This window comes from Amblyomma maculatum, chromosome 3 (assembly GCF_055883805.1).
Source record: "Amblyomma maculatum isolate TAMU_Amacu chromosome 3, ASM5588380v1, whole genome shotgun sequence".
Lineage (NCBI taxonomy): Eukaryota > Metazoa > Arthropoda > Arachnida > Ixodida > Ixodidae > Amblyomma > Amblyomma maculatum.
Genome location: NC_139346.1, coordinates 184,575,914 through 184,591,120, shown reverse-complemented (window position 1 = coordinate 184,591,120; position 15,207 = coordinate 184,575,914). Strand labels below are relative to the sequence as shown.

Here is a 15,207-nt window from a genome sequence, read left to right as displayed (position 1 = left end):
AGCATTCTCGGTTTTAAAAAGCCATTCTCTGATGTTAAAACATTGTACTTTATGTTTTCAGCCTTCAACTGTCAGATTCACCTTTCCCTCATGAAGTACTTGGAGCCAAAATATTAGACTTGCTTTAAAATTACCCATTGAACTCTTTGCAGAGGCCCAGAACACGATGGAGACTACAGCGACAGAGTACAGTGGCGGGTCGCTAGTATGCTAAGGCGGCAGCAGTGAGCTGTGGCTACATGCAGTAGCCACAGAGGCTACTGCACGTTTCCGCACGGGCGAGGTGGCTCTCCTCACCTTTGAGGATAACCTTCTCCTTGACCTCGTGCGCGGTGTCATCGTCCTCCTCGACTTCCTCTTGCTTGGGTGAGCGCATGCCAGCCTCCAACATCGCTTCGATCTCTTCGTCCGAGATGTCGCTGTCACTCGCCTCCTCATCTTGATCACCTCCACCACCACTACAGCTGCCGCCGTTGGCATCGCCTTTGTATCCGTTCGCGCCGCAGTCTTCGTCCTCATCTTCCTCACGCTGACCCGCTGCTCCATCATCGGCCAACAGGACGTCGAAGCTCAACGTTGGATGCTCTATTCCCGTCGCACTAACGCTCTCAAATCTGGTACGCTCCTCGCCGAAGCCATCGATCATGTGGTCATTCTGGAAATCTTCTTCGCCAAAGGAACACATCCTCGTTTGATCACCCGAATCGGATGAGAAAGAGTCACCGCTGAAGCGAGCTTGCTTCGCCAGCGGAGACCCATTGCTCGACTCTTCTTCGGCGGCGCGCTTGGCCGCCTCAGCCGCCTTTGACGTTCTCGACCCAGCGCTCGCACCTTCGCCATGCCCAAAGTCCAACCCTTCGACTATCGTCCGATTGGACATTCGCATGGACAGGAGTGAGGCTGGCGCTTTCTCGAAGCCGGCGGCCACCACCGTGGGTTCGGGCATTGCGGATTCGGGCATTGCGGGTTTGGGCTGAGCAGGATCACCACCACAGTCCATCGGAGACGCCGAGAAAAACAGTCACTGCAAGATGCGCTGGTAAAGAAGGAGCTCCTTTCAAGATGCAACGGCTCCTTCTTTATGAGGACATCTGCAGCGCTGCTGCTCGAAAGACTTTTTTACGTCTGCCCCAAGAGGGACAGTTTCTAGAGCTACACGAGAAATGGGCAAAAGAAAGACTGCGGTAAGGTGTACGACCGTGTGCGTCCTGCTAGCGAGGACCGCGTACGCTTTTCTGGCATGACTTGAAGGAAGTGATCAGGATAAATTATAGAAATTTGATGCGCGAATGTAGCATTGATGCTTGCTTGAAGACGTGAAGAGATTTCATCTTGACACACACGCGCGGTTATCACGCTGTCACCACCTTTCGACAGTAACCCTGCCCAGCAGGATCAGCAGCAGCAGCCATCATGGCGGGTTTGCACCAATTTTTTAGTGCAGCACCGCAGCAGGGGTGTGCCCACACTTTCATGTGTGAAACTACTTAATTAATTTTTTAAATAAGGTAACAAAAATTTTAAAATATTTTGAATAAATAATTCAGCTTCTTTTTGCTGCCCGATTCAAATTTGACGACGCCCATATGTGCGTTTATAGCCGTCTGTATGTTTGTAGTGCTCTGCGGTGAATGCTGCTATCAGGGAGTGCGTGAACATTAGAAAGTAGTGGAAATAAAATTTTGAGATGTGCAGTTCAGAAGCGCAGGCCCGTATTGCAAGAAACGTTTTCTGCTATTTAAGTGAGTCGAGCGACTGGTGGGAAATCGAGTTCAAATTTTGCGAAGACTGTAACACGCACTACTTGCGAGGCAAGCGAACGAAGGATTCAGAGTCGACAGTGTTGCTGCCCATCTCGGTTAACATCATGCTGAACTTTGAAGCGATACAAAACCTCCTGTCGTGTCTGCCGCCTGCGCCGAAAGTGACACTTGCTTTGCAGGATGGTGACACTAGTGTGGTCTTCTACGACGTGGCTCCTGGAATCGTGCATCCTTCGCAATTAGGCGCTGCTGCTGGCGACATTACACGCCCGGCTTCTGGAAACTAAACTCTTACTCGTTTTTTAAGACTCGTGCTATTCACGTCGCGTTCGTTTCTGGGCAGTCGCCGAGTGCGAAGAGAGCAAAGAGCGGAACTACAAGTCTTCAGCGATGAAGAGCGCTGCGAAAAAGCCACCGGCCGATAGCGCCAATTGGCGCATGTTGGCCTGCCACAACTTTGTTTCTCAAGACGTCTTCATTACCCAGGACAGCGACATCGTCGCGATGTGTGCAGCCAAGGACAAGCTTCTCATCGCCACGTCCAGAATGAGCGTCGAGGTCCGGGACCTTAACTCGAAGGGACTTCTGCTGTTCGCGTTCCCGACCACTGACCAGGTGCAGATGATCGACTTCTGTGAAGGCGCAAACTTTGTATTGACTCTGGAGAAAAAAATGACACTCTCTGTTGACGTGATCAACGTGCGCGCTTATTTCAACTGGTGGGTGGAACCTTGCAACCAGGTCCCAAATATGAGGGAGGCCGGTTCGGAGCCTCAAGGCAACGGCACTACCGACAGACGCCTCGAAATAATAGAACTGCCCACGAAGAGGCATGGTGTGTCGTGCATCGGTTGTTGCCGTCAGTCGGGAACCACTCTGGTGGCAGCAGGTGGCACCATCAGCGTGTTTGTTTTGAAAACACAGTACAACAAAACAAGAAGGCAAATGTACAATGATTTTGAACTGTTAATGACTTTTAAGATAAGCTTTCACCCAACATCTCTTAATGTGTGTGAAGATCATGTGGCTTGTTGTTCCCACTGTGAAGTCCTCATTTTCAAAATCAAGCTTGGAGCTGAAGTGAAAAACTTGGAGGCCAGCACAGAAGCTGCCACTGGCAGCCAAAAGAAGAAGCACATATCATTTAGCACAAAAGAAGGCAGCCTTGTAGACGACCAAAGCCACGTAAACTTGAAATTTGAATCTGAAGATAACATAGAATGGGCAGACGCCAGTGGGGAGCAGGAGTTGAAGGCTGTCTTGCATCCTTCGTGCTTCCCAGTGGAGTTAACTCTGAAGTCTGCAAGCAAATCCCGCAAGAATGAAGGTTCAGACATAGTTATTCTTGGGCCCAGGGTCAATCCTCCAGCAGCCTGCAAAGTTGGTGTCGTCATTGATCCGAACACAGACCTCGTTTCTCCAGGAGATGAAGTCTCCGCAATTACGCTACTGTACAGGAAGTTCCCTGGTAATGATAGTGAACATTTGATTGCGTTCCACTGGTTACCATACTATATCAATGACAGCATGTCACATCCCCTTACCGAGGCCATGTCAGCTGTCCCAAAGACTGTTTCATTTGCTTTGCACTCCAGGATTTTCACTAAGATGAAGACATTGGGTTGCCTAGTGTCATCTGGGAAACGTGGCTACCTGTACAGATTGAGTGGTACCCCACGGCTTGTGACCATCTACAAGTACTCTAAAGAAGCTAGGAGTGTAGTGGTAGATGCACTCTTTCTTCATGCACTCACGAGTGCAAGCTTGGAGACGTACACGCTTCCTGTTCCGTTTGAGCCCACAGAATCTTCTGAAGCATATAGGAGTGTGGTGGGGAAGTCAGCATTGATGGTTAGCCTGCGGCCTTTTTTGGGAATGAAGACCTTGCTCATGTCAGACCAGCATCTTATCCTGGCTGCTGAGAGCAGCAGCTTTGACCCTTTGGAAGAGTCATCATGCACGCTATATTCCCTGATGAAGCCTGCTATAAATCAGTTCTTTTATGACCTTAAGGAGGCAGCCAGTGTACACAGTGATGAAAACGAACTCTCCTATACAAATGCAGTCAAGCAAGGGTTTTGTCTTCTGAACCTCAGTATTGCACTGCAGGGCAGGTATTCCTGCAGTTCTGAGTTACTTTCTGCTTACTCCGACGCATGCTGCATTCTTGGGGATGCTTTCCTGAAGAGTGAAATGGCAGTTGAGAGAGATAAGGCAGCATTATATTACAGCTTTTCAGAGGAATGCCTTGAAACAATTATCAATAGAGTACTATTTTTCAAAGGTCTTGTGAAGGAAAATGCATTGACAAGAACTGTCATACAGTTCACCAAGATGACCTATGACCAGTCTGCTCTTTCGGCAAAAAAACTGAAGCCTGTATCACCAACACTAGCAGATACCATACTAGAAATTGTCTGGGAGGAGTGCCCAGAGTACTTGCACAAGCTTGTACTTTGCTCGGGAGTTGCAGCTTTCAGCTCAGAGAAAGCACTGAGCCTTCTGAAGAAGAACATAGCCTGCAGACATGGTCAGGGCCATGCTGCGGACAGCTTGGCAGTTGTACAGTTGCTTCTACGGGAAGGGAATGTGGAGGCAGCACAAGGAATGCTTAAGACTCTTTCTAAAGAATTTCTTATGCCTGTCCTCTTGGAACTTCACGACCTTGTCCATTGGAGTCAAAGCATAACGCAGCTTGGTGAGATGATCAAGGCCACTAGGCCTGACGTTTATTTTTCTTTGCTTGTTCATCTGAAGAACAATGGAGTGATGTCGCCAGAACAGATTGTGTTTATCCTCCAGCATGCCAATCCTCAGGCTGAGCCTCACTGTGTGCCGCTGTTGAGAGAGTTTCTCGAGGCCACCTTGTCCAGCAAGAGAACCAATGCGCAAGCTTACCCTCACCTTCTAATCACCCTTGTCAAGACTTACTTGGGCAAAATGGCACCGTACAGTGGTTCTGGAAGTCCTCAACTAACACCTCTGCAACTTGTCCATACTAAGTCGTCAACTCTATTTGGGAATCGTCCTGCATGGCTTCTGGAACTGCCCCCTTTCCTCGGTCGGGCCATCACAAAGACTTGTGACCAGTATTCAACAACGATGAACCTCGCAGAGTGCTGTATCTGCTCCAGCTGCTGGGACGAGCTGTTGAGAATGCAGTCACTGCTCTGCTCTGACTTGCTGTCGGCCTCATTGCGGTCACAGGTCCTCGAGCTTATGGAAAAGTTCTCGCTGACAGAGTCAGAAAACTACATCTCTCTGAAGGTTCTTTGCATACCCCCTCCCAGGACACTGTCGATCCTTCTCAAGTCGTACCCAAGTGCTGTGTTGGGCTTCATGGAGGCCAAGTTCCCAGAAGACAGCAGTCAGTGGGTGTCATTGTACACAACTGTGAACAACAAGCTTCAAGCAGCCAGCAAGAAAAAAAAGGTGGCCGTCTACAAGAACATCGTGGAAGGTGTGTTGTCTTACCTGAGTGATGTGTTGACACCGGAGCAACTTGTCGATCTGCTGCCGCCAGGGAAACAAGAGTACACAGACTATGTCAGGCAGTGCATGGAGAAGTACCAGGCTAAACTCCTGAGAGAGAAGATTATTGCACTTGGAACAGAGCTGAAGGATATGATGTAGTTAATGCGCTAGATCTCATGCATATTTATGCTTTCCTAAAAATTTGTAGAATATGTCATGGCTGAAGATCTTTTGCAAACGACAAACTTGTGTTTTGCTGTGGCAATGATTTGGCTTTGATTTCTTGTTCCGTTATGCGCAGCCTTCAAGGTTTTTGATAAAATCATGCGAGGGATGACTGCGTGGCACTGCTGTGCCTGAGGACAAAGAGGAGGAAGCATAGAAGAGTAAAATGGCAGTGTCTTCTTTAAACAGTGTCTGCAGTGTAGGGGCTTGAGTGGCTGCCTGTCCTTTTCCTGTCCTCTGCACAAATTGGGTATTGTATAGTCCCGCCTTGCATCCACAGTGCCAAACTACCTTGTAACAGACACTTCTTGCAGGGATATGTGCAATTCGTAATGGCGGAAGTGTTTCCAACAATCAGTGTACTGCCTGCCTGCAATATTATTAATGCGAAAGCATTTCTTGCCTTGTGAGTGGCATCTTTAGAGCCCGTCGGCAGTGTGTGTGGATGGAGCCTGTCATCGGAACATGTCCACATGAACTGTCAACCATTAATAAGAAAACTGATTTTAGAGAGAGAGAGAAGGTAGAGGGTTCATGATCAGTATCAATAAAGGCCGTGGGCTTGAGTCCCAAAGAAGGTCGTAGGTTCAAGTATGGTCAAGGGTTTGAGTTTCTGTAAAGGTTGGGGGATTGTGTGCCTAAGAAGGGCATTGATTCGAGTCCCAGAGAAGGTTGTGGGTTCGAGTACCAGAGAAGGGCGTAGATTCGAGTCCCAAAAAAGTTGTGGGTTCAAATCCCTCGCTTGGCAGCATTAAGAGAAATACTTTTGCATCATTGCACTTAAGCACCCAGGAATTTTATTTATACATACTTATGTGAAAAAATATTTAAAAGGCTGGGCAAATAATAGTCTAGCACCACCACAGTCTCTTAATGAAACAGACTGATAGTTGTAGTACTGTGGGAACGGGTGCAATGCTGCAGCTGCAGGCTCTGTACTAAAGAAGGCAATGGCCTGCTTCAATTCCTTCCACTGGAGTGTGCAATTTCTGCCAGGCTGCTCTGATTAGTGTGAAGCAACTGCTACTCATAATAGCCTGTTTTGCAATGGAGCCTCAAGAAGCTATGATTAATTATTTTTGTCTGCTGCACATGCTGTCGGTGATACTGAAAAGAGCCCTCATTCCAGATGCATTGATTACTTATTAAAGACTAATTATAGAGAACCCTTGATATCAGTGCATTAATTTAATTATAAGCAAGTAATTAGTCATTAGCATCCACCCAAGTGAAGCCAAAAGATTACAAAGGCAATCTATACAGCTTTCTAAGAAGCTTTGCTGTTAAAGAAATATGTGTTTTGGTTCAGAGTTCGTACCCAAACCACATACTATTCAAGGCAGTCGCTCTATCAAGTGAGCTGACCAGGGGAATTCCCCTAGGTGGAGTAGATTTCTAATAAAAAGGCAATTAACACTGATTAGAACAGATGCTCTTAAGGTGCTACCAACAAACACAGCAAAGTCCTAGCGTCATGCTTAGAATGTTACGTGTTTGCAACAATCCAGAGCTATAAATGAAACAACAAACGCTCCTGTAACTGCAGATTCCAGCGGCAGCATGATTAATACATGCACTCATTCCCTCTCCAGATTTCCATTCTGTTTTGCCTTGGAATTGCTACACTTAGGCATCAATGCTCATGCGCTACCTTTAAAAGTCCAGTGAGCTGTACATCTATTGAAGCCTTCTGTACACATCTCCTTGATTAAAGATTTAGTGCAGTGTTGCAAACCTTTTGTTCTGAAAAATTCAAAATGCTGTGGCTCTGTTAGGTGATGAGGGCACTTAGGCTTCTCTCACAATGAAACTTCTCTTGCAGTTACTGATTGCAATGCAAATTCATTAAGGGGCCTTTTGCAACAAGGCAAAAGAACCAACATTTCCATTACCCTAAGCTGCACTCATGATCACACTGATGGCACATATTGTTAAGGCCACAAGCTTAGATGTATACAGATAACCTATTTCAGAGACTGCCAGGAAATATTGTCTCTCCTTAGTTCGTAGGGACGACACCCTGCAATTTTCAGTGGCAGGATGGAATGCAGTTTAGTTCTTTTTAATGCATTAAAGGCCCTGATTTGCCTGAAATCCTGCGTTGGCACTGGTGCTGGTATTGTGAAAAATCACGAGCATGGTGCTGCCAGGCGGTAGCTGGCAGCTGGCGCACTGACTGATGTTATGTTTGGTAGGAGCTGCCAACTCGGGTCTCTCCTTTCATATGGGAGGGTGATACCAGAATAAGCCTGCCAGGACTCTTGCATTCACATAGGCCATGCAGGCACATTCATACGACTTGGTTAGAGCTGGGCTTTATATATGGGCTGGTGGGCTTCGCTATTGCATCATACCCTAAAAAGGTGGAGCTTAAGTGTCCCGCATAATATTTACGTTTGCATCTAGAAGATATTTTCCGGCCAAAACAGTAATGTTGGTCCTTATGAAAGTCTGTTGGTTACTTTTTTTAGTACAAAATAGTACAGTCCTGCAGAAGTGTGTAAAATTTCATTCTTATTGTCATAACCGATGAATGTAGCAAAATTGGAATGCTGTGGTTGATCAACTAAAGCCCTGAAGGAACGTGAAAACAATTTCTTTGTTAACGGTACACATCACACTTGAAATTTTAGAATGAAAATGGCCTTTCTACTGGTGGCAAGATATTTCAGCATAAAAATGGCAGACAACTCGTTATCATGCTCATTGTTTTGTGAAGTATTATTTACTGCTTTCACTAGTTGGTGTAAAATAAAGCAACTTACTTATTTGCGACATGAAAAATGTAAAATTTGCCTGAAACAAAAAAAAATCGCACTGCTGAACGCAGCATACATTAAAAAAAAAATGTGAGAAGTTGCTTTGTTCATAATTGTGGGCATAGCATGTCAAAGGGTTAACGCAGTTCTCAGTATTGGCCAGCAAACACTTTCAACATTTCCTTTTGCATGGAAGTTGACACAGCGATTTGTAATTATATATATATATATATATAATTGGTTCACAGGAAGGGAAAGGTACAGTATCTAACACACTTGTTTCTGTGGACACCTGAACCATGCCCTAAGGGAAGGGAGGAAGGTGGGAGTGAAAGTGGAAAGAGAGAAAGAGAAGCCGTAGTGGAGGGCTACAGAACAATTTTGACCACAGACGGACATCTCTTTGTTTCGCTTCCACCATAACGCAGCTGCCTCGGTTGGGATTGAACCCGGGTACTCCAACACAGTAGTCGGGCGTCTTACCACTGCACTACTGCGGCGGGGCGAATTTGTAATCCAAGCAGAAAAAAATTATGGCACCTCATTTCATAAAACGATGCAGAATCTGAAACTGCGTGCATGGTAAAAATTTGAACAGTCTTCTCCTTCTGCAAGAGATTTCCGTGCTGCCCAAATCTGAATCGCAGTATGGTACTGAGTGAAACTGAAACTGGTGGCAGAAAAATATTTTATCAGCCATGCTGTGGTCTGGCCCCGGTTTCACCATTACTGTGCTTATTGGCATCTTTCAAAGTAACAACACCAAGGTGAATACATTCGTATGTATATACTTCTGAAGTAAAGACAGTAACAAGTTATTACTCGCCACCTTGATATCATTTGAGATCACACTGACAAATAACATCAGTGTGTGTATAACACTCTTTAATTTTGGATTTTTAAAAATTCTTTAATTATAATTCAATAATTTGATTTTTTTTTTTAATGGGCTTCTGTTGAATACATACTAATTTGAATTCTTAGTTTTTATTAGTCGCAAACTAACCACGAGATATCAGTTTGTTGCAGGGCATAAAATACTTTCATTACAAAAAACAAAATGCCAACATATGCAGGAGGCCTTTTAATGGGCTCTCTTTAATGCCATCCAGAAATGACGTTTTGCCCTGAGTAACAAGGTCTAAAAGCAGTGCAAAAGAGGGCGTCGGTAGCTAAATCAGATATGAAGCAGCTGCTGACTTCCATGAGGCAATTTAGCACGTCTGTTGGCAGCAAGTCTTAGGGAGCCAATCCCTGCATAGGAGCTGGCTGTTACCCAATTTTCATAAATCTTGAGGTTGTGGAAGTAGAGAAAAAATAGATTTTTCCCAACATACCTAGCTATATGGAGCCAGACAGTACTATTGCTACTGACATGCTGTCTTACTGCATTTTCAATGACTTATTTGGATGAACTAATACATTCCACATGTTGTTTAGCACTTTTCTGCATGTTAGCCTACCTGCTAAATTTCCAAACTGTAACCAGAGGGGAATACATAGGAAACAAACCATGAAAGAAGGAAAGACAACAGGATTATTGTGTTTACTTATCATAGGTTCCTGCTGCTTACGTAGTCATTTTGTAGGCCTGATGGGTAAAAAACAAAAATGAGACTATACACGACATAAATGAAGCTCTCAAACAAGCACACAGTCATTCAGCAAAACATTTCTTTCAGAAGTGCGTTTACTAAATATGCCTTTTGAATTCGTTACTGAGCTCATCAGCGGGAAATTTCTCTGACATTCGATAAGAAGTTTGCATAGCATTGTCCTTGTTTAAAAGTGTATGGCAAAATAAAGTGGAGATAAAATGCGCATGCAAGGACACCCAAGTGTGTTATGTACTACTGGTAGGGTTAGCACAAGCGCACAAATTGGGCACGTCAAAACCAGCTAAGCAAGAACGCTAGCTTGTTTACCTACATTGTAGTTGCACAGTCTTTGTACAAACAAATTTTGCCTTCACAGATGTACGCAATGAACATTGACAGTGCCTCACGTGCGAAATAAAATTAGCTGCAAAACTCAATTTTGCTGCTCTGTTAAAGCAATAAAGGTAATTTTTTTTACATTATTATGGTCCCTGTAGAAAATATTCAACTCTTAAAATGAAGCTGTAATGTAGTTTTGCATATAATGTTACATCAATTGTTTATCTTCATTCGCACAGCAGGCAAAAGAGCAGTCAAATTTTGCTTGCACATACAAGTTTGTTTACAAATGCGAGCCAAGGTGAAACTCATATGCTAGCATTGAAGTCAGATGAGTTTGCTTCATATTGATCCCCTTATGCTTGTTTACATCCTGCTTTTCCCTCTATGGTGCCTGAAAAATGTCACATATTTCACGCGTGCCACTGTAGATGCATAGATATATGTACAGTAAAAACAGATAAAAGTTCCCATTCTTCATGCTGCAAGCACGATGCGTCCACAACAGGATACAGCAGGATACCAATAATACATTAAAACAAGTTCCTTAAATTTTTCTTTTTCCCAGCCAGCTTTTCGATACTATTAAGTATAAGTAAAATCGTTCTAAATATATCTGCGAAGCTACAAATTTCTTGCTTTGTCTGTCACTTCAAACTAGTGGCGGCTTTTAAAAGTGCACGGTTTCTCTTATTGTGACGTACCACTTCTCCCCACAACAGCCAATTGTTGCATTCAGGGCAGCTGCCACTAACTGGTATGGTCTGGCTGTGTTCGTTCTTGAGGAAAAGCATGGCAAGGCAACAAAGGTGTGAAACGGTGTGGCATTCCGGGTACGGGCATTCGGCCATACTTCTTGCTTGCTCCACGAGTTTGCCACAGATGGAACATGGCGTAACGGTGGGACAACGAAGTGGCTCACGAGCTTTGGGTGCACGGACAGCCTTGACTGGGCCATAGGCAATGGCCATGTGGAGGGGTGGTCTCAGATCAGGCTGCAAAGACATCGGTGCTATTTTTATTCATGGACTGCGATATGGAGTGCGACACAAGTGTGAAATATTTGTCTTTTCTCGAAGCATTTGCAAAACGTTTTGCGGAAAGTATCTGGACTTGTTGTGCATGCAATTAAGCTATGGAGAGCTAAAGTTTGGTTGCTAGTGCACTGAAGACTTAAAGAGTAAGGAGAACTGCCCTTGCTCCCAGGCACTTGTGGTCAGCTATTGCCGGCACTGTATCATATTTTGTGATGATTCTGTGGTTGCAAGCACGACAACATACTTTCGGTAGAAGCCGTAGGTGCAAAACTGCAAGACTGGTCAGTGTTAATTGGGTTGAGGCAACAATGGCCTGAAAACAAGCTCGACAAGGTAAAAAGAAAAACGTGTTTTCAGTGTATGCTTGTTTTTTTCTGCTAAACCCACTGAGCGTTTTAGGGAATGATGCACAAAAAAGCCTCAGTGTTAATGTATGCATGGTTGAAATTTTCAGTCCGGTGAACTCCTGGCAAAAAAACAAAACTGAAATGACTGCTTTTGGTTCTACTAGTGTCTCAGGTAAAAAAATAAACCTTGACACTATTGCAAGCATCTGCATATGTTTCTAATTTGAATATATATTTTTTTTGACACTAATCCTGATGATATGCTGTCTTCAAAGTAGTAAATGTGAGAGGTCAGGGCAGTGACACTGGAAGTATATGTTTCTGGGAAAGGGAAGAGAGAGGGGGGACTGCAAAAAGTTTTCTTGTTTGTTTATAAACTTTAAAGGTACTTGCTCATTATGTGCCTTTTCTCGGATTTCTGCGCAGATCGAAACCAGTGAGCAAGTTGTGCCAGCCAGTTTTATTGTAAAATTGCTGTTCTGTGAATACTAAAATGATGCCTAGCATCTCTATTCCTTGCCTGTTTTTATGTTTCATAGGTGTCATATATGCGAAATTGCCTACTACAACATCATGGTAGTAGCAGCCAATTTTATGGCGGTCCTAAGTTAGGTTACAGCAAAAAAATGTAAACAAAGAAGTCTGGTGTGTGCAAGATGGGAGGGAGGGTACTGAGTTTCCACATAAAAATACTTTAGGTAGGGGTCCCCACCCCCCAATTACCCCTTTGTTTTTGGCGTCCCTAGTCCAGGACAGCATGAACTCATGAAAATTGACTGCTGCACATATCAGTGTAAGAAACACAGTTTATGCATTCCAAACCAGTCCACTGTCCCTTTCAACCAAAACTGCACCAGGAAATGAGGTTATGCATGATTTCATCCTCACCTGAAAGTCAATTTGATAGTCTTCAATGAGCCACTGAACCGTAAGTGGCAGCCTGACCCACGGAACAGCCCTTAGCATGTGAGAAACAACTCTGAAGGCGTATGCAAACCGACTCTCTTTGCGAAGCTTTGCACCAACATGGCTGAGTCGACGAGACCGCTCAGGATGCTGCCAAGCCCATTCAAACTGCATTCACAAAAAAAGAAATGTGGTATGCGTCACACAGGTAAGCAAGTTGAGCACCATTCCAAGGAAGAGTTAGGTGCCTAATGTTATGTTTGGTTGCTGTCAAGGAGACTGATGACATGGACCAGCCCAGTTGAGAACAGAAAAGGAAAGAAATTATAAAGCAAGCATGGAGGTTGTACTATATAGAGCCAGAAAATTAAACAGCTCCACTTTTAAGCTCTGTTTTGAACAAATCAAATATAAAACAACCTGATACAAAAGAAAGAAATTTCTACATTATGTCGGCTTTTAATATGCTTTGAAACATGCCTACAATTAAAATTTACCCGATTAACGACAATGGACGTCCTGTAAGGCACATTTGGTCTTTGATAAGCCAAATAGTTTACAGGTCTTCATTCACTATGCATAAAATTAATATGGAAAGTTGGCCCAGTGTATTTCCCTGATAATAAATGGTGCCATGATCGGAAGGCAAAAACATGAGGATCACCCCTGTCTTTCCATTTTCGTCCATCTGTTGTCTTCTGTATGTGCTACTTTTTATCGTGAGCACAAAAGGAAGTCCGCATAACACAAACCATCTAGCTCACTGTCATTGGTAGAGAATGAACCCTTTCATTTCACAGAATTAACCTAGTGTACGATAAGCTGACAAAGTTTGTTTGTAATAAGCTGAATAGCTGGTGGACAGTATTTCAGCTTCCCATGAACACAATACTACACAAAAGCATGTCTGGGTGACAGAAACCTTTTAGCTTGCTGTAAATATATTGTGATGAATGCCCACTTCAACTCCTGCATTACATCACACCAGGTAGCTGGTTGGTTTGTGTCACTATGCTGCAGTAGAGAAGGCAGAAACACGTACACACTACAACAAGAGAACAAATGGAAAGATCCCTACTGACTTACACTCTTGCAGCTTCACAACAGCAATGCTGAATCATAGACGGCCTTATGTGCAAACAGGTAGATGCTGCAACCGCCGCTGTTTTTCAGCAGCTTTACCATTATGAGCGCGCTGTTTAGTAAACATTAACCAGTATTTCCAAGTGCAAAAAAAAAAAAAAAAAAAAAGCAACTGTGAGAAAAAAATTTGGAACATCTCTTGATCCGTCACATGTGTGCATAACACCACGCTGCCATACAAGATCACTTTTTTTTTTTTGCTCCATTATAATGCTCTCGTTTTCGCAACAGAAAAGAAAAGTTAACGAAACAGCAAGAACGTGTTAAGAAACGTACACGTAAGGCGGATATCTCGTTTGGAAAGCCGTGCACGATCAATGCCATGTCCCTGAAATGATAAAAAGATATGCAGTTATGTTCTCGATGAAAAATTCCAATCTTGTTCTTTCTCTCGTGATTACAAAGAGCAAAAACGGTCTCACGGAATGCAGTCCTAAAATTAACTATTCTGCAAAACGGCTAGGTTTGAGTACAGGAGATCAACAAAACTACCCCGCGTCCATCAGTAAAACCGTGTGAGCTCGTGGCAGAAGCGTACGTAAAAATATAGTTTTCGTGACCCGCAGTCACTCTTTTCGCCATGGAGGCAAAGGATGACATGAATATCCCAATTTTCGCGGGAGCCAGAGTCACATCGCTTCTTATTTGTATGCAAGATTTTAATATGGAAGTGATCGCTCAAACATAATATTATCGATCACAAGCGCGAAGACAAGCACTGCAAGAGAGCCGTTGCTTGTTTTATAACGACAAAGAAAAATAATCGCAATCCATGAGCAACATATCTTTACATCTCGAGAATAAAAACCTAAAGTGGCCTCACCATGGCCCTTTACGACTTGTGCGCCATGCACCACCAGCTTTAAATCCCTTATTGTGTTGCTTGATTCTTCTGTTAGGGTCTACTGTGAATCCGATGTAAGTGTGTCCCTTGTACTTGGGATTGGTGCAGTAGAGCAGGTAGCAGCCGTAGAACTGCTCAACTTCCATGATCGGCAGACATTTTAAAGTACACTTGTACCCTTAACACATGAGATATTCACTCAAAGTAGTCGGAAGTTGCTACTTATGTTTCTAAACAGCTATTTGTATGAATGGACTACCATTACATGTAGATTTCGATCGCAACATCCGATCAGCACTCTCTTGTATTTGAATTCGATCTTGCCGCCATATTTGCCGTAGTGGATAGGTTCACGGACATGGACAAATAGAAGGAGCATTTCCCACATTTCCTTTGAAACAAAGTAATGCAAGAACCTCTTTTCATGCAAAGAAACAAATACAAATGCAAGATTTCACAACCATTTTATAATATCTAATTCACAATTTTTGCATTTTTTTATTATTGTATGGATGTTTTTAAAGTCACTCCAAAAAATCACAACCATTGTTACGGCAGCTAACTTGTACGAAAATAATAATTATTGCATTTACCCGTACACATTTTGAGCCACTAGTTTTTGTAACTAATATATTGATAAAACTTTTAAGCACTTAAACACATACAACACATGTTCAGTTTCGGTTTCGATTAGCACACATTGGTGGTTTGCGGTTTGCGTTTGGTTTGCGTGGGCTTGCACGCGGTGAGCACACTATAATCTACAAATATC

At 43.7% G+C, this 15,207-nt stretch overlaps 3 protein-coding genes across 3 annotated transcripts in view; 1 reads left to right on the top strand and 2 right to left on the bottom strand.

The window, feature by feature from the left end:
* Positions 1-1,421, bottom strand: part of pasha (microprocessor complex subunit partner of drosha) — a 29,567-nt gene extending 28,146 nt beyond the window's left edge. Inside the window, exon 1 of the mRNA XM_084598921.1 lies at positions 298-1,421. Within this exon, the coding sequence (XP_084455047.1) occupies positions 298-1,000 (703 nt within the window). The 5' untranslated portion in view covers positions 1,001-1,421. The remainder of the gene's footprint in view (positions 1-297) is intronic.
* Positions 1,422-1,557: 136 nt separating this feature from the next.
* Positions 1,558-10,212, top strand: LOC146197150 (BLOC-2 complex member HPS3-like). Its single transcript, XM_084598920.1, has one exon. It carries the CDS (start codon positions 2,154-2,156, stop codon positions 5,394-5,396), a length of 3,243 nt encoding a protein of 1,080 aa, XP_084455046.1. The 5' UTR covers positions 1,558-2,153; the 3' UTR covers positions 5,397-10,212.
* Positions 10,213-10,342: 130 nt separating this feature from the next.
* Positions 10,343-14,766, bottom strand: slx1 (structure-specific endonuclease subunit SLX1). Its single transcript, XM_084598922.1, has 4 exons — positions 14,415-14,766; positions 13,868-13,919; positions 12,431-12,616; positions 10,343-11,153 (listed from the first exon to the last, which is right to left on the bottom strand). The coding sequence occupies exons 1-4, from the start codon at positions 14,579-14,581 to the stop codon at positions 10,806-10,808; spliced, it is 753 nt and encodes a 250-aa protein (XP_084455048.1). The 5' UTR covers positions 14,582-14,766; the 3' UTR covers positions 10,343-10,805.
* Positions 14,767-15,207: the final 441 nt, after the last annotated feature.

Coding starts and splice junctions, on each gene's coding strand:
- LOC146197150 (XM_084598920.1), top strand. CDS start 2,154: ATGAAGAGCGCTGCGAAAAAGCCACCGGCCGATAGCGCCAATTGGCGC.
- slx1 (XM_084598922.1), bottom strand. CDS start 14,581: ATGGAAGTTGAGCAGTTCTACGGCTGCTACCTGCTCTACTGCACCAAT. Junction 13,920..14,414: donor ACAAGTCGTAAAGGGCCATG/GTGAGGCCACTT, acceptor TTATCATTTCAG/GGACATGGCATTGATCGTGC. Junction 11,154..12,430: donor ACTATCAAATTGACTTTCAG/GTGAGGATGAAA, acceptor ATGTCTTTGCAG/CCTGATCTGAGACCACCCCT.